Consider the following 19615-nt stretch of genomic DNA (forward strand, 5'->3'; position numbering starts at 1 on the left):
AATGGCCTTTAGATTCAGAGTTCAAGTGGAAAAAGCCTAGTGTAAGCCTGGTGTCAGGCACTGAGTGGCGTGACCCGGGTCGGCAGCTAGTCCCACTGTGGTGATCTAAGAGGGCAGTGACGCCTTCTGACCAAAGGAGTGACTGCCAGCTAATCCGGGTGTATAGCGATCCAGAGAGGGGTGAGGCTGGGTTTACGTAGACTACACCTTCGGCTTTGCAGTAACCCCACTGCTAAGGCCACGGGAGGAAACTCTTTTGTGCAAGACGCCTATGCACCTGGCTTCTGCTGCGTAGTGACCGGGTGTCCAAGGCATCCGGCCAGGTCTCCTCCACTCGGGTTTAGCCTCCCCTCCGAGTCTCCAGCTGCCTGGAGAGACGTTTCTAACTAGGAGATGGCTGGCCTGGAAAGCGACACTCCCATCACTGCTATTGGCCTAGAGTCCCCCGCTGCGGCCTTTCTCCCTTCCCCGCCCCTGGCCTGAGTCAGCCGCCCCAAGGCCGGCGAGGTCAAGCTCCTTTGGGGCGTCAGGGAAAAAGACCATGGCAGAGGTGCTGCCACGCGAAACCTTCTGGGCAAACACCAGCCAATCATCAAGAGACATACAGGAGCCCTAGCCAATCAGCGCCCGCCTTATTACTGAGTACCGCCCGCTCGGGCCCTTCCTCCACATCCCCCTTCACGATTCTTGTAGTCGCGGCTGTGTTGCAGCCGCCTGCTGAACTGACCCGGCTCTGGGGACCGGCCCCTCTGGCGCCGTTCGGTTTCTCTTATTGCCTTCACTGAGGATGAGTCCCTGTGTGGCTCTGTGTGGACCTTGCGGAATCCACCGGCGCAGTTTCATCTAGCGACTGGTGAGGGAGGGCTTGGCGCTGCCCGACTGTGCGGAGCGGCTTCCCTTCAGTCCGGGGGCAGGGGGAGAGTATTCGCCTTCCGGAGGGTGCGGGTGGCTGCGGACGGCTGCGCGGGGGGGACCGTAGGGAGGGGACTCTGCGGCCCTGAGGCTGCCGGGCTTCGCGCGAGGCCGCGCGGAGAGGGCCGAGTGGCCAGGGTCCCTACCGCCCCCCTTAGCTAATGAATGGCCTGTCCCGGCGATGCGCTAAGCTCCCGTCCTGCGGGACACGCCCTCCAGCGACATTGCCTTCCTAGTTGTGATAGTTGTGTAGTGTCACTTTCCTTCGAGTCTTGGATTTGAAGCCATTCCTAGGGGCGCTCATGTTCTTTATCCCCTTCCTGGAGTCACAAGTTTGAGTCCACTCTGCAGATACCGACTCTGTCGGGAAGCAGGTGGTGAACTCTGATAAGTGGACATTGACTGTTATGTAAAAAGGAACTGATTCTTTTTGGAGGGTGGTGGGGGGTGGTGAGAGAGACAGAGAAGACATGCCTTTTGTTTTTGTAACAGGCAGAGCTGTCTGGCTCAAAGAGTTTTAGTTCAGCTGCGAATTAGGTAACACAGGCCGTCCTTGACTCCTATTTTCCAACGTAGTTCATAAAACTTGGCTGTGTTAGCCAGAGATTCATGTAGCACCTTTTAACTTATGCTCGAAGTAGGCCATTTAAAATTTATCAGAAATACTGAAAGGATGTGACTTTTATGAGTAGTAGTGTTTCAATGCCCATAAAGTGGTGTAAATTCACAGACTTGCCAGCCCCCTCTTGATCATTTCGTTTTTTGTATTTTGAATTCCTTAACTTTTATTTGTTTTAGAAATTGAAGGAAGGTAGATGAGGACAGAACTGATTTCTAAAAATAATTACATTTGCAAATATTTGCAGAAACTTTTAGTCAAACCAGAGTTTACTTCAAGAAATTTTTTAGGCCGGGTGCGGTGGCTCATGCCTGTAATCCCAGCTACTCGGGAGGCTGAAGCGAGAATTGCTGGAACCCGGGAGGTGGAGGTTGCAGTGAGTGGAGATGGTGCCACTGCACTCCATCCTGGGCGACAGAGTGTGGCTCTGTCCCCCCCCCCCCCCAAAAAAAAAAAGATGCCTGTAATGCCAGCAGTCTGGGAGGCCAAGGCGGGCAGATCACTTGAGGTCACGAGTTCGAGGCCAACATGGTGAAACCCCATCTCCACCAAAAATACAAAAAAATTAGCCGGGCATGGTAGTGTGTGCCTGTAATCCCAGCTACTTGGGAGGCCGAGGCAGAATCGCTTGAATCTTAAGCTTCGGAGTCTCCAGCTGCCCTACCAAACTGCTTTTGAATTCAATTATTTTGAATTGAATTCCATGGTACTTTTTTCTACTACATTATACTACTATCATTAAAAGTTTTCTAACTGCCTTTTGGGAGAGCAGTTTGGTAGCCTAGGATAGGTAGGATCAAGAGCACTTTTCTGTTGATATTATTTTAGGTAGGCTTTTAAAATTTTCATGTGAATTTCCTCATCAGAGAATGAAAGTGATCACATTTACAAGGGCAATAATAAGGCTGAAATAAGGATTATATTTATGTAGAGCACTATGTATAATGTATAAAACAAAATTTCACCTATAATTTTTGTGTTTGTTCTGTTGTTTAGTTTTGTTTTGCTTTACTGACTTCCAAAGTATTGACCCCTTACTCTTCTTTCTAGTTTCCCTATCTGTTATCCAAGCAAGAAACCTGAGAATTACTACCACATCTTGTCTTTGGATTGCCTGCCCCCCCCCCCCTTTTTTTTTTTTTAATCTCTAAGGAAGGGCACATAAGGCTGTCCAAAATCTGGTCTATCCTTGTGTGTTGTTAGGCCTCACTTCTGTCTTCTGAATTATTTAGAAATTTTGGAATGGACCAAGATGATTCTAGTTCTTTTATATTTACTATCCCTCTGCTTCAAATGTGCTCTCACCCAGAATTTATCAGGCCATCGCATATGGTACTCTTTTTTTTTTTTTTTTTTTTCCCCCCAGAGAGAGTCTCGCTCAGTTGCTTAGGCTGGAGTGCAGTTGCATGATCTTGGTTCTCTGCTGGCTTGACTGACCAATTTTAAGTGATCCTCCCACCTCAGCCTCCAGAGTAGCAGGGACTACAGGGACGTGCCACCACGCCTAATTTTTGTATTTTTTTTGTAGAGACGGGTTTCACCATGTTGCCCAAGCTGATTTCAAAGTACTGGGCTCAAGTAATTTGCCTGCCTCAGCCTCCCAAAGTGTTGGGACTACAGGCATGAGCCACTGTGCCTGGCTGGTACTCATCTTTTAAGTCTTAGTTTATACATAGTTTATGTATCTCCTGTAGAAAGTCTTCCCTGGACCCCTCTTCTGCACTCCTCATTTCTGTGTGTCACTTGTTTTATCTTGACCATAGGTTTATAATCATGATATGTTTTAGTTACTTGCCTAAATAAAATTACTCTCTTGAGAGCTTGTTTGGAGGTTCTAGCAAGGGAGTGCAGCTACTCGTATACCCTTGACCGAAGACTGGCCCTCCTCTAGCGGGGATGGTCGTCCTCTTCGACCGTATAAAATTACTCTCTTATACCAAACTGTGACCCTTTGATAATAGGAACTGTGTAATAGATCATAAGTTTTGTTCAGTTAGTACATATGTTTAACTAGCTATGCATCCACCTGAGTATTATCCATGAACCTGTATTTTATTTTATCTAAAATATTTAGGTCCTAATTATTTTCGTATTCCCAATGCCTTGTGACCTACTGTGGATGTGCTGAAGAAGACAGTGTAGTGTAGCAGAAATAGCATGGACCTCATCATTAAACAGATCCGTATTTGAAGTCTGACTCCCTCTTTTCCTGGTGGTATGATTTAGGTGGTTTACTTGACTGGTCTGATGTAAAGCATTCTGTATGTATTAGGTGTTTAAATGCTTATTTCCTTTGCTTTCTTCTCCCTTCAATAAGCAGTTTTTGAATGCATAGATAAGAAGTACAATAGGCATTGGAAATATGGGCCTGGAATTTAGGACAAATATGTGAGCAAGAGACAGATTTGGGGATTTATAATCATGTGTATAGTAGAGTTAAAAGCATGAAAAGGATTGAAACTATCAGGGAGAATATGAAGTAGAGGACTGATGATCATTTGAGAGAAGCCAGTGTTTGAAGGCCAGGGGAAGCGATAATGCCTTGGGAAGAAGTGGTTAAGAGAGAGAGAGAGACCATGCTTAAATGCTTCTGTGACTTCCTGCCCTTCCAGTATCTCTTTTAGACTCCTTAAGGGAAAGAGGTTTTAAAGACATAAAAGCAGGGAAAGCAAGTAAGATAAGAATTGAAAATATCCAAAAGTGTTTGGTAATTTGGAGGTCATTAGTAACTTTAGCAATAATGGTTTCTTTGGAGAAGCGGTAACAGTGATAATGAAGCTCAAACATGAATTTTGGAATTAAAATTTATTACCTTTTTGTGACTGAAGAAACAATAGTAATGAAAACTCTCATTTGTTGAATGCATATTTAGTGCCAGGTACCATGTTAGGTACTTTCATTTATCATTATAGTAACCCTGTGAAATTGGTGAATTGTCTCTATTTTCAGATGAAGGAACAACTTGGAGAGATTATGTAATTTTTTAGTTATATAACTGATAACAGCTGACATTGCTATATTTGAATCTATATATGTAAAACTCTAAGAAATCCTAGCTCTTAATCGTTTCCATGTTTATGTTCATAGTATTCTGTAGTTGCTGCTTTCTCTGTATGATAGTATGAAATAACTTTTTAACATTCTTGTTTTCCCTTTTAAATGTTTAAATTATATATACTAATGAATTAAGCAATTCTTTTCTGTTGCATCTTAATTCTTTAATGTAAGGTTTGAGGGATTCACCAATAAGTAGTTCCTTCCAGGTATTATGCATACACTGAAAATACAAAGATGGTGGGATTTTAGAGCTTTAAAAGAGTGAAGTTAACTGGATGAACTGTTTTGCCACATGCAATAAATAGTCACTACTTATTCAAGGACACATTCTAAAACCCCTAGTGGATGCCTGAAACTGCAGAGAGTACTGAACCCTCTATATGCTATGTTTTTACAATTTGATAACCAAGAGAGCTACTCAGTGACTATCGAGTTGGTAGCATGTACAGTATGGCAATGCTGGACAAATGGATGATTCATGTCTCAGGCGAGGTGGAGTGGTTTGGAGTGGGGCACTATGAGACTTCATCATACTGCTCAGAATGTTATGCAATTTAAATCATAAATTATTTATTTCCAAAGTTTTCATTTAATATTTTTGGACTGTGGTTGATTGTGGGTAATAGAAATTGTAGAAAGCAAATAGATAATGGGGAACTACAGTATCATGCTTTCCATTTTTAACCTTTTAAACTACTTGAGGATTGGTACCTTTTTTTCCTCTTTGCTACCAAATACTTTTATGTTTGTTTGTGTTTTTTTTGAGATAGAAGTCTTGCTCTGTCACCCAGGCTGGAGTGCAGTGGTGTGATCTTGGCTCACTGCAAGCTCTGCCTCCTGAGTTCACATCATCCTCCTGCCTCAGCCTCCCGAGTAGCTGGGACTACAGGTGCCCGCCACCATGCCGGGCTAATTTTTTTTTTTTTTTTTTTGTATTTTTAGTAGAGACGGGGTTTCACCGTGTTAGCCAGGATGGTCTCGATCTTCTGACCTCGTGATCCACCCGCCTCGGCCTCCCAAAGTGCTAGGATTACAGGCGTGAGCCACTGCGCCTGGCTCATTTTTTTTTTTTTTTTTTTTTTTGAGACAGAGGCTTGCTTTGTCCCCAGGCCGGAGTGCAGTGGTGGGATCTCGGCTCACTGCAGTTTCCACCTCCTTGGTTCAAGCGTTTCTCCTGCCTCAGCCTCCCAAGTAGCTGGGATTACAGGCGTGCGCCACCATGCCCAGATAATTTTCGTATTTTTAGTAGAGACAGGGTTTCACCATGTTGGCCAGGATTGTCTTGATCTCTTGCCCACCCTGGCCTCCCAAAGTGCTGGGATTACAGGCGTAAGCCACCGTGCCTGACCTCAAAACACATTTTTATTTGGTTCTGTTATTTTGTTGTTGTTCAAATCAACATTTTAAGGGGGGGATGATTTTTATGAGGACTATATCAAATTACACAATGTATAGGTTAGTAGAAACAGATCTGGAGCTATTAAGTTGGTGCAAAAGTCATTGGGGGTTTTGCCATTAAAAATAATTGCCATTACTTTTAGAGGGTTGGTTGTTGTGTTGGTGGTGGTGATATAGTTTTAGGGGGTATAGGTTTGGCATCAGACTCTTAAATGTAATTGCCATTAATTTTTTTTTTTTTTTGATACGGAGTTTTGCTCTTGTTGCCCAGGTTAGAGTGCAATGGTGCGATCTTGGTTCACCACAAACTCTGCCTCCCGGGTTCAAGTGATTCTCCTGCCTCAGCCTCCTGAGTAGCTGGGATTACAGGCATGTGCCATCACGCCTGGCTAATTTTGTATTTTTAGTAGAGACAGGGTTTCTCCATGTTGGTCAGGCTGGTCTCAAACTCCCGACCTCAGGTGATCTGCCCACCTCCGCCTCCCAAAGTGCTGGGATTACAAGCATGAGCCACTGCGCCTGGCCATTGCCGTTATTTTTAATAGCAAAACCAGCACCTACTTTTCACCAACCTAATAGACAGGATTATAATCATCTAGTTCAATGTTTTCATTTCCAGGTGGCGAAATCAAAGTAGTTTAAGATCAGAAAGCTAGTTAGATCTCAGATTTCTGACTCTTGGTGTGGTATGAAGTGGGAGTGGGAAAATACAGATTTAGAATATTTCATACTTCTCTCTAATACGTAGAAGCTTTCCCTGTACATATAGTAAACTCATGTATGTCCTTCTGAATAGTCTTCTTATAGCTGATTTTCTCTGCTCCCAAAGACTATACATTAAGGAAGATCTAAAAAGACCATATACATTGAGGGAAAATTTTCTCCTTTTGTTTTTAAAATTTTTTATGTAATTTTTAAACTATTAAATTAATCTTTTATGACTTTTGGATTTCAGATCCTACTTAAAAAGGTGTTTTGTACTCTGTGATTATAAAAAAAGAACCTTCTGTGTTTTCATCCAGTGCTTTCGTAGTTTGGTTTTTTTGTTTGCCTTTGAACCATCTAAAATTTATATTGGTATAAGATATAAAGTAAGTACAGTATCTAAAGTTGTTTTTTTAAAGATAGCTATCCAGTTGTTTGAATACCTTTAATTATCATCTCTTCTTATGATGAAGGATCTTTCAGGCAGAAGTAACAATGTTAACACTGTGCCTGGGTACTTAGTAAAAACGGAATAACTGATGAGAGTGTTGGTTATTGTTGTGTTGGTGGTGGTGATACAGTTTTAGGGGGTATAGGTTTGGGATGGGATTCTTAGAAAGATGGTAGATTTAAGCATATTCAAAGCTTGTGGGGACATAACTAGTAGAGTGTAAAAATACAGCATAGAAGGAATGAAGGACTGGAAGGAAAGAGAGAAACTCTAGAGTACAACCAATATAGGTTAACTTTAAACATGAGAGTGGAAAAATGGAGTAAGGATGACTGATATAAATATAGGTACCATAAATATGAAAGGTCGATAGATTTAAGAAAAAAATGAATTAGCCCGTTTATGCCAGAGGTTGCAAATTTTTTTTTGTGAAAAATGAGACCTTGGCGATGACCTTGAGCATTAGGATATAAATAACTCCCGCAACCTTAGTGTTCCAGTAATGGAACACTAAGCATAAATGGGTTAAGGGTATCTAAATATGGAGGTAGTTGTGTTCTAAAGTACTCAAGGAGAGTGAGAGACAGATTTTGAATTTTTATTTTCTCTTTTCTCCTTCTCTTATAGGTCACCCTTGCAATTATGGATATTTAAAAGGATCAGACAGTGTGGAGGGGGAGTTCCCCTCCTCACTCCCCCTTGGTGCTTGACTCCAGAATAATTTATAAACTGTGGAATTTTTTTAAATGAAGAACTTGTATTTGATATGAACTTTATAGAGCTATTTATAATTTTTTTGATTTAAGTGCCAAAAAGTTGTATAAAGATATATAGTTTTATACTATTGTCATGAGGATTTAAATTATCCTAAAAAGGTCATTTATTCTCAGTAACTCTTCCTCAATAGCACCTTTGTGTCCTGGCTTTTTCATTTTTTAAAATTAGTTTTCACGATTCTGAAGTAAGCGGTATAAAAACAATTAGGATGAATTCACCCATGCCTGACTGCACATCAAAGTGTCGATCCCTGAAGCATGCTTTGGATGTTCTTTCTGTGGTAACAAAGGGGAGCGAAAACCAGATTAAGGCCTTTCTCTCCAGTCATTGTTACAATGCTGCAACTATCAAGGATGTTTTTGGTCGGAATGCTCTCCACCTTGTTTCCTCCTGTGGAAAGAAAGGAGTGTTAGATTGGCTTATTCAGAAAGGAGTGGATCTGTTGGTGAAAGACAAAGAGTCTGGATGGACAGCATTGCACAGAAGCATTTTTTATGGACATATTGATTGTGTTTGGTCTCTCTTGAAGGTAAGTGTCATTTGTTTGTTTTAAACATATTTAGTCTGGAATATGTTTTTCTCATTTTCATACCTCCTACATGCTTTTTGGAAAAGATTTGCCTTTTTTCTTACTTGTTTGCTATCTCTTACTACTGTAACTGATCTTTGGAATTAAAACTCCATATATCCTTTTACTTAACTTTTTTATGATGTAAAATTTTAAACATTTATCAAAGCTTACTATATATAATAAACTGTTGACCAATTTTATGTTATTTGTACATCTCATATCATTTTGAACTAAATTCTATACATCATTTGATGAGTATTATACATTATTAAAGCAAATGCTTTACATTAAATAAGCAAAATTTATTTGAGCAAAGAATGATTTATGAGTCAGGCAGCGTTCAGAACGAGAAGAGGCTCAGAGAGCTGTGCTGCAGCCTGAGCAGTGAGCTTTTATAGGCCGATGAAGAAGAAAGACAAAGAAAATATATTTAATTGGTTAGATTGGAAAGACCTTAGTTAGAGGTTAGTTGGTGGTTTCTGATTAGTAAAGACTCTAGTTTCATTTTACTGTTTACTGGTTTTCTGTTTACTTACAGATGAACTTAAAGTGCTAGAGCTGCCCCAGTCTAATGGCATCCCATTTTATATTTTCGTAACAATATGTTTTAGTATTTTAAAATGGTTTATTCTTAAATAACTATATTATTAACTTTAAAAGGGCACTAGTTGTTGAACATTATTTAGGAATTGTGTTTTTCAGTAGTATGTTTCATTTCTTGTTTAATTAGCATACGGTGTTTGTAAGTTCTAAAGAAACTGATGAGGCCAGGTGTGGTGGCTCATGCTGTAATCCTAGCACTTTGGGAGGCTGAGGTGGGTCGATCACTTGAGGTTATGAGTTCGAGACAAGCCTGGCCAACATAATAAAACCCTATCTCTACTAAAAATACAAAAATTAGCCAGGTGTAGTGGCGTGTGCTTGTAGTCTTAGCTACTTGGGAGGCTGAGGCATGAGAATCGGTTGAGCCCAGGAGGCAGAGGTTACCGTTTGCCAAGATTGTGTCACTGCACTCCAGCCTAGGCGACAGAGTGAGACTGTCTCAAAAAGAGAAATTGATAGCCAGGCGAGGTGACTCACACCTGTAATCCTAGCACTCTGGGAGGCCAAGGTGGGTGGATCACCTGAGGTCAAAAGTTCAAGACCATCCTGGCCAACATGGTGAAGCCCTGTCTCTTCTAAAAATACAAACATTATTAGCTGGGTGTGGTGGCACATGCCTGTAATCCTAGCTACTTGGGAGGCTGAGGCAGGAGAATCACTTGAACCTGGGAGGTGGCGGTTGTTTTGAGCTGAGATCGCACCACCGCACTTCAGCTTGGGCATCTGAGCAAGACTCCGTCTCAAAACAAAAAAAAAAGAAAAAACACTAGTCTTTAAAATTGCTTAATTTGGCTGGGCTCGGTGGCTCAAGCCTGTAATCCCAGCACTTTGGGAGGCCGAGACGGGCGGATCACGAGGTCAAGAGATCGAGACCATCCTGGATAATACGGTGAAACCCCGTCTCTACTAAAAAATACAAAAAAACCCTAGCTGGGCGTGGTGGCGGCGCCTGTAGTCCCAGCTACTTGGGAGGCTGAGGCTGGAGAATGGCGTAAGCCCGGGAGGCGGAGCTTGCAGTGAGCTGAGATTCGGCCACTGCACTCCAGCCTGGGCTACAGAGCGAGACTCCGTCTCAAAAAAAAAAAAAAAAATTGCTTAATTTATTTAAAATTTTCTTTATAGTAGATTAGGTGTGTTGTACTGACTAGGCAAATAATAAAGTATTTTGAAATACACTCCAGTGTCATTTCACTAATGAATGCAAATTAGAAACTCACTGTAAGAAGTCATAAGTTTTAAATTTAACAATTTTTTTTTTTTGAGACGGAATCCCGCTTTGTCACCCAGGCTGGAGTGCAGTGATATGATCTCAGCTCACTGCAACCTCCACCTCTCAGGTTCAAGTGATTCTCTTGCCCGAGCCTTCCCAGCACCTGGGATTACAGGCACGTGCCACCATGTCCACCTTATTTTTGTATTTTTAGTAGAGACGGGGTTTCCCCATGTTGGCCAGGCTGGTCTTGAACTCCTGATCTCAAGTGATTCACGTGCCTCGGCCTCCCAAAGTGCAGGGATTACAGGCGTGAGCTACCGTGTCCGGTCTTAAATTTAACAATTTTTTTGTATAGGGATTTTGTCATGTTTGCGGAGGACCTGGAAAAGAAAAAAACATTTCTGGGCCTTAAGGAACTTCTGGTCAAATTCAGAAGCTTATTTTCAGTGTCTTCATTTAATTTTGACTTAAAAAATATTTCTATAGTGGCTTTTATGTAGTAACATTTACTGATCAGAATAATTTTTAATTATATACTAATAGTAAAATATTCTTTTTTGGAGTTAAACTCCCTACTGATCTACTACTACTACTGCTGCTACTACTTCTTACTGAATCATCGTGGACATGTTATTAAATCTTGAACTTCAGTTTTGTCTATAAAAAGAGAATAATAATAGCCCTTTCCTTATTTTTTTTTCCCCCAGGGACTATCCATGAAGAAAAGCGTTTTTAAGTTTGTTAATGGTAGAGCTGATTCCTCTTATATCTGAAACCTTGGGGTATCTGTTTAATTTCCGTATTGTCATTATAGGGAAACCTAGGTTAGTAAGAGTTAAAGCATCTGTCAGCTCCATTCTTACCCTTTTCCAACTGTAAAACCTTGGGTTTTTTTTTCAGTTTCTGCTGGAAAGTTGGATGACTGCCAACCCTGTTGAGCTTGAGAAGGTTCTTGGGTTTGGTTTCCTGCCATCCTAAGGGTTGCCATTTAGGTGTTAGCATTTAGGGCTACAGTTTGAAGTAGTTATAGTATGTACTGAATTTTGGTCCTTTCTTCCCTGTGGGATTTTATTGCCCCATTGAAATCCTCAATCACTCTAACCACCTTGGCTAATAGAAGCCAGGAAATTGTGCCTTTGCCACCTTGCCCTTAGCTTGACTGTCTTATTGGCGTCAGAGCACTGCTGATCAGTGATAGATATGTAACAGTGGATGATTCCACTGATGGTTTTCCCCTAAATCCTGTATTGACCCTTCAGCATTCTCATGTTGGTAGGCTGTCTGCTTTTGTTCAGCATATTTTTTTCCTTTGACCTTCCAACACTTCTTTAATTGGAAGGGGTGCAGTGATAGGTGTCTTCATGTCAGTTCCATCTCTGATGCCAACTGTAGCACTTCAGGTATTATGGATTATCAGGAAGAAACCACACACATTTTAAGTGAATTTGCATTTGATAAAACTTTACAGCTATAACATTTCTAAATTGCACAGTAAATTGTCATTTTCTTATTGCCAAAGATATTAAACCTTAGCAGAAACTTGTTGCCTACAAAAAGCTGGAATGGAGACAGATTATCTCATGCAGGTTTTTTGGGGCTTCTTGATTCCATGACAGGATGCATGGCTGGTAAAGACTGTTGATGCTTGTGGAGTTCTGCTGTATCTGTTGTTGCTAAACCGTTGCTCTTTTATACTGGTGCTTTACTTACTATGCTGGAAGAACTTGCTTTAATGTTTCCCATTGGTAAATAGAAGACTTAACAGAATCATAGGTTATATGTATTAAATAATATACCGTCTGTGAGGTATTTGCAAGAAATATTTTTTGAGTGCCTGATATGTGCCAGGCAGTAATCCAGGTGCTAGGGATATTGCAGTGAACAAGACAGAATCCCTTCTTTAAGTTTTTATTCTACTAGGGGGAGATAAACCAAAACCAAGCAATTAAATTAATGAACAATGGCCGGGCACAGTGGCTCACACCTGTAATTCCAGCACTTTTAGAGGCCAAGGCGGGCAGATCACCTGAGGTCAGGAGTTTGAGACCAGCCTGGGCAACATGGCAAAACCTCATCTCTACTAAAAATAATAAAAGTAGCTGGGCGTGGTGGCACATACCTGTAATCCCAGCTACTGGGAAGGCTGAGGCAGGAGAATTGCTTGAACCCAGGAGATGGAGGTTGCAGTGAGCCGAGATCACACCACTGCACTTCAGCCTGGGCAACAGAACTAGACTCCGTCTCAAAAACAAAAAACAAAAAAAATTAATGAACAAATAGGAAAATGCTTGATAAATATTGATGTATTCAAATTATTTTTGCATGCAATTGGAACCAAATATGGTAACATAAACAAAAGATATTGAAGGGATATCAGATACCTCATAGAATAAACAGGTCATAAAGAATTAACTGTCAAATAATAAATAACAAAAAACTCCTCAAACTAAAATAGAGTAAGTATAAGCTAAATATAATAAACTGATTTGAAATTTTATGTCTCTCCTTCCCCAGATAGTTTTTTTTTTGTTTTTTTGAGATGAAGTTTTGCTCTTGTTGCCCACGCTGGAGTGCAGTGGTGCGATCTAGGCTCACTGCAACCTCTGTGTCCTGGGTTCAAGTGATTCTCATGCCTCAGCCTCCCAAGTAGCTGGGATTATAGGCATGCACCACCACACTTGGCTAATTTTTGTATTTTTACTAGAGATGGGGTTTCACCATGTTGGCCAGGCTGATGTTGAACTCCTGATCTCAGACAATCCGCCCACCTCCCGAAGTGCTGGGGTTATAGTCATGAGCTACCGCGCCCGGGAGAGTATGGCTCCTCCTCAAACACACAAAGAGTTAAATGTTTATGTTCACATGTACTCCCACACAGACACAAACCCAGAGCTAGGGACTTGTAGGGACAATGCATTTACGGGGTATTAAAGGGGTATCAGACCTGCTTTACCATCAAAAATGTTCACATGGCCGGGAGCGGTGGCTCACACCTGTAATCCCAGCACTTTAGGAGGCTGAGGCGGGCTGATCACGAGGTCAGGAGTTTGAGGCCAGCCTGGCCAACATGGTAAAACCCCATCTCTACTAAAAATACAAAATTTAGCTGGGCGTGGTGGCGGGCACCTGTAATCCCAGCTACTTGGGAGGCTGAGTCAGAAGAATCGTTTGAACCCGGGAGGTGGAGGTTGCAGTGAGCTGAGATCGTGCCATTGCAATCCAGCCTGGGTGACAAGGCGGGACTCCGTCGCAAAAAAAAAAAAGTTCACTTGTAGTTAATTTTTATTTAAAGTGTTAATTTTGTATTTCTTCACATGTTCTGGTCCTTCCTTATTCCAGCAAGAGTTGGATATGTGATTTTTCTTAATCTCTGCAGTATGTGAGAGAAAAATGTGTGTGAATATGAGAGATAATTGTTATTAAATTTTTTTTTCAGTGTATTTATGGGATTGATTATCTGACTTTTTGGTATATAAGAATAGGAAGATGGCCAGGCGTGGTGGCTCACACCTGTAATCCCAGCACTCTGGGAGGCCAAGGCAGGTGGATCACCTGAGGTCAGAAGGTTGAGACCATCCTGACCAACATGGAGAAACCCCGTCTCTACTAAAAATACAAAATTAGACGGGCATGGTGGCGGATGCCTGTAATCCCAGCTACTTGGGAGGCTGAGGCAGGAGAATCACTTGAACCTGGGAGGTGGAGGTTGCAGTGAGCCAAGATCGTGCCATTGCACCACTCCAGCCTGGGCAACAAGAGCGAAACTCTTTCTCAAAAAAAAAAAAAAAAAAAAAAAAAAATAGAAAGTTACTGATTATAGGTAATTGATTATGTATATATATTTATGTATTTTTTTGTTTGTTTGTTTTAGCATGGTGTTAGTCTGTATATTCAAGATAAAGAAGGCTTGTCAGCTTTGGATCTTGTAATGAAGGATAGACCAAGTCATGTAGTATTCAAGAATACTGGTAAGAAAATTTCACAAATGGGTTGGGCGCTGTGGCTCACACCTGTAATCCTGGCAATTTGGTAGGCTGAGGTAGGCGGATCACTTGAGGTCAGGAGTTCGAGAATACTGGTAAGAAAATTTCACAAATGGGCTGGGCGCTGTGGCTCACACCTGTAATCCCAGTAATTTGGTAGGCTGAGGCAGGCGGCTCACTTGAGGTCAGAAGTTCGAGCCTGACCAACATGGTACAGCCCCGTCTCTACTAAAAATACAAAAATTAGCCGGGCATGGTGGCAGGTAATCCAAGCTACTTGAGAGGCTGAGAAGCAGGAAGAATCGCTTGAACCAGTGAGTTGAGATCTCGCCACTGCTCTCCAGCCTGGGTGATAGAGCTAGACTTCGTCTCACAAAAAAAAAAAAAAAATTCACAAATGTATTCCATTAAGGTGCAGCTTAGCTTAGAAAATTTTAATGAAATTTTATTCTTAAAGTAGTCGGGAAGTTTATTTGTGTGTGGTTATCTGCAAAGAAATTTTACTTTGATATATGTTGGATGTTCTTTGTTTGATATTCAGAACACTTATTTTGCATTTTAAAATTTGAATCCATATTTATGTCTATAAAAGTACAATCTAAAATGGGAGGACTGTTATAATTGTAACTACTGTAAAGTAATTGATATATATTCAGAAAGTAACATCAGCATTGAGGTAGAAGGAAAAAGGAATGGAAATTGTTCTTCCTTTTGTTGTTGTTAAGATAGGGTCTCTGGAAATTATCATTATTTTTGTGGTTGTTGTTGAGATAGGGTCTCGCTTTGTCAGTCAGGCTGGAGTGCAGTGGCATAAACACGGCTCATTGCAGCTTCAGCCTTCTGAGCTTAAGCGATCCTCTCACTTCAGCCCTCCAAGTAGCTGGGAATACAGACCCATGCCACCATGCTCAGTTAATTTTTTTTTTTTTGGAGATAGAGTTTCACTCTTGTTGCACAGGCTGGAGTGCAATGATGCGATCTTGGCTTGCTGCAACCTCTGCCTCCCGGGTTCAAGCTGAGAGATTCTCTTCTCTCAGCCTCCCGAGTAGCTGGGATTACAGGCATGCACCACCACACCCGGCTAATTTTGTATTTTTAGTAGAGATGCAGTTTCTTCATGTTGGTCAGGTAGGTCTCGAACTCCTGACCTCAGGTGATCCGCCTGCCTTGGCCTCCCAAAGTGCTGGGATTACAGGCATGAGCCACTGCATGCAGCCAATGTTTATATTTTTTTTTTTATAGAGATGAAGTTTTGCCATGTTGACTGGGGTGACCTGGAACTCCTGGACTCAAGTGATCCTCCTGCCTCGGCCTCTCAAAGTGCTGGGATTACAGGTGTAAGCCACCGTGCCCAGCCCCAATTATTCTTTTATTTGCACATTCTCAGATTTACTTATCCCTCCAGTTTGTTTGCACTTTTAGATTTGGAAGTGGGAATTGGCAGAAAAGAAAAGATTTAACTGGGACAGTGTATAGTTTGCATTTAACTAGTGAGCAAGCTGAGTAAGGACACATTCTGTATTTTCATTTCTACCCTGGATACTGTGTTGCAGGTAACAGTGATAATTCCATTCTAGGACTTTATTTGTCTTCTAAAATAAAAATGAAGATTTATATCATGAACTTAGCTGTGATTTCTGTTCCAGTTTAATGGGCTTTACCCTAATCACTAATTTGATTTTGTGTCTATGAAAAACAAAGTATTGAAAATTAGTGTTCCTATACAAACAATAAAACCACATTTGCGACATTTAGAACCTTTGTCTGCTTGGATTAATAATATCTTACATTTGATATAGTTCTATATATTATTTTCATGGAAACTAAGCAGATATGACCGGTGGTATTTTACTCATTTGGCAGTTAAACTTTAGCTGCTAAAGAAACAAGGAACAGCCTGGGCAGAGTGGCTCATGCCTGTAATCCTAGCACTTTGGGGGGCCGAGGTGGAAGGATCACTTGAGCCCGGGAAGTGAAGACCAGCCTGGGCAACATAGTCAGACCTTGTCTCAATTGTTTAAAAAAAAAGAAAAGAAGCAAGGAACAAATGTTTGATTGCTTGCATTGAGATAGGCCTGTACTATGATTTGGATTTTCTATTTCTAGAATTACCTAATATCATATTAATAGATTCCTTCACAAAAGAGTGTTGGCATCTTTCAAATATTGTAGTTAAATTAGTTCTTATATTTGTTTTAAAATATAAAAAAGTATAAAAACTGATTTTTATTTTAGATCCTACAGATGTTTATACTTGGGGCGATAATACAAATTTTACCCTGGGTCATGGAAGCCAGAATAGCAAACATCATCCAGAGTTGGTGGATCTGTTCTCCAGGAGTGGGATTTATATCAAGCAGGTATTTTGAAGTACAATCTGCATACTTTTAGAGATAAGAAAGAACTTTTGTATTTGATTGTTCAGCTTTTCATGTGAATTACGTAACTTGTTTAAGGTATGGTAACATTTTAATGATGTAATCAATCAATAGAACTTTACTAATTTTATTTTAGATATTGTTAGCCTTAACTATATTTAGACTTTGTAAAATACCCTAAAATATAAGATGTTTGTGCAATTAGTGTTAGAAATTAGAAAATGTTATACAGATAGTAGTTTAAGAGGGTAGAGCTGCTCTTGATTTTCTAGCTTTTCTATTTAACGACCATTAGAATTCTGTAAGCTGTTTCTCAAGTGAATTTGTTGTTGAAGCTCAGTGTTATTTTTGATAAATGAACAACAGTTCTTTTTTTTTTTTGGTGGCATTAAAACAAAATAATTTCAATTTAGAAAACAACACACTTCTTTCATTTTTCTGTAACAAAATAATGTTTTTAGGTTCCAAGCTATTTATCATGAAGAGAATATGTTTAATCTGATGTGAAGTTGGATGACAGCAGTCTGGAAAGGCTATAGAGTTTTTTAACTGACAGTCTGGTAAACTGCCAGTCATTCTGTTTATTTATATTCTCACTGACAAGCAATAAATAATTAAATGTCTAAGTCTCAGTTCTCAGATTGGATAGTAGATAGTAGAACTAAAATTTCATCACTTGCAGAGACAGATAAGCAATGTTTTGGAAGTGTGGAGTTCAAAAATTTGCCCTCGGGTGCTGTAGGCACGAGGGATGCTTTTTGTGAACCTGAGTTTTTAAATGTAAGTAATTGTAAAACTTTAATAGATACAATTGTAAAGATTTGGTCTGTGGCCTTACATCCTTATAATGCATGATATCTTCTGCTTCCCTAGATACAGCTACTGTTGACAAATCTTTCTATATAACATTGTGTATACTTGTGTATGTATGTGTATCTCTAGCCCCAGTCTTTCTCTTGAACTTTATTTGTCGTACTGTGGGTATTCTTTCAAGATATTTAAATTGAGAATGTCTGAAGTGTTATTTTTGCCACTCCTAAACTACACTATTCAATTTTTAATGCTATAAATCTCAATTTATAAATCCTGAAGATGATACCTCAGAGCATGTCTATTTAGTTCTTCTCTGTCTCATGAACCTAAGTGCCATGTCCTTTTCAAGGTCTTTTTTTGGACAGTGACAACAGTGTCCTAATTTGACTCTTTGGCTCCATTCATTTCCAACCCCGATAATATTCTTCTCCAGAATTTTTTGTCTTAAAAAAGAGGTAATTATGTCTTTATAGCTAAATCACCTTTGGATAAAGTCCAAACTCTGTGACTTGAAATGTAAGAACTTTTTCAGTCTTCCTAAATTACCGTTTCAGCTTATATTTCCTACAACTTCCTAGTTATATTCTTTCTGCATTTTGAAGTTCATAAAACTTCTTTGATCCAGAATATAAGCTTGGAGTGTTTTTATCACTATAGTACTGGCTCTTTCTAACTTTCACCTATTATTCATATATGACATATATAACAACACTTAGCTTATATCCTGAGATTGAATTCTTAGACAGTTTTTAGAGCTATTTGACAACATATCCCTAGTTTGCCCAGGACAGTTCTGATTTATGATTATTTTCCTAGTGTAATTGTTAGTATCCTCCTTCATTCTCAAAAATGTTTGCATGATAAACTATATGACCACTATATTTAGGGTTCCATGGAGCACTGTTTTTTAAACTAAAATTTGCAACCTAATGTATCACAACCACCAATTGAACAAAAAAAGCAATAGAATCCTTAAACTCTAGAGAATATTAAATTTTGAGAGAACAGGAATAAAAGCCCATATAGGAATGAAAAGTGGCTAGAGAAGTAGGGAGTAGAATGGTATCATGAAAGCTAATATTCTGGTGGGTCATCTACATAGACCTGGAAGGAACTTAAGATAATGAAAGGACTTGTAATAGGCAAGAATCAAGCTTGATGTCCAAGTCTTTAGTGAATGTGAGGGGGGTGAGCAAGATGGTGAGAAATCAGAGCAGGGGCAGCAAGTATACAAGCTGCTCACACCTAGTTTAGAGCTTTTTGCAGACATGCTAATCAAAAAATTTTTTTAATGCTGAGCTTGAGCGGGTCCTCAAGACTCCTCCTTAAAATGGTAATCCAACCATTAGCAGCCACTAATGATTGATTGGAATTGTGGCACAAGAAAGACACTTGTTTTTCCTTTTCTGAGGCAGTACGTGATATACCTTTATTTCATGAACTGTTACGGAGCAGGGATTTTAAAGACAAAAGTGAAGGAATCATGATGGCATTAGGAAACCAGAGGGTGATTGAAATGTCTGATTCTAAGAAATATGTAGTTTGGAATATTTGAGTATATTCCATTTGCGAGGGTTGTGAGTGAACTAGTGTACTCAAAGCCACATTTCAGGTAAGGCAAGGCAATGGGTGTATTTTGTGAAGGTATTAAGGATCTAAGGGATTTTATTTACCACACAATGAGGGTGAAGCAAGCATAGTGGATAGGTTTGAGAGGAAAGAAATCAGTGTAAATTTCAGTCAGGGAAGAGAAAGCAAGTATGGGAATATTAACTGAGTACCAGTTATATAGAGAGCCCCATTAGTTATTGAAAAGGGGCTGATTCTGTATTATGCAGTACCAAATGAATTAACTACTATGAGATAGAGATTATTAATGTTAGTATTATATATTCCAGATAATTAAAGTGAAAATCCATGCTCAGTTCTCATTTAAAAATTCAGGGGTTTTAGACCGGGTGCATTAGTTCACATCTGTAATCCCAGCACTTTGGGAGGCCGAGGTGTGCAGATCACAAGGTCAGGAGATCGAGGTTATCCTGGTAATACAGTGAAACCCCATCTGTATCAAAAATACAGAAAATTAGCCAGGTGTGGTGGTGGGCCCCTGTAGTCCCAGCTACTCGAGAGGCTGA

General features: G+C 40.2%; 1 protein-coding gene across 1 annotated transcript in view; it reads left to right on the plus strand.

Moving 5' to 3' along the window:
- The first annotated feature begins 645 nt into the window (after positions 1 to 645).
- IBTK (inhibitor of Bruton tyrosine kinase) overlaps positions 646 to 19615 on the plus strand; it is an 82012-nt gene continuing 63042 nt past the window's right edge. Inside the window, exons 1-4 of the mRNA XM_038002196.2 lie at positions 646 to 853; positions 7770 to 8448; positions 14178 to 14274; positions 16525 to 16649. Of these exons, the coding sequence (XP_037858124.2) occupies positions 8128 to 8448; positions 14178 to 14274; positions 16525 to 16649 (543 nt within the window). The 5' untranslated portion in view covers positions 646 to 853; positions 7770 to 8127. The remainder of the gene's footprint in view (positions 854 to 7769; positions 8449 to 14177; positions 14275 to 16524; positions 16650 to 19615) is intronic.

Source organism: Chlorocebus sabaeus, chromosome 13 (genome assembly GCF_047675955.1).
Source record: "Chlorocebus sabaeus isolate Y175 chromosome 13, mChlSab1.0.hap1, whole genome shotgun sequence".
Taxonomy (NCBI): domain Eukaryota; kingdom Metazoa; phylum Chordata; class Mammalia; order Primates; family Cercopithecidae; genus Chlorocebus; species Chlorocebus sabaeus.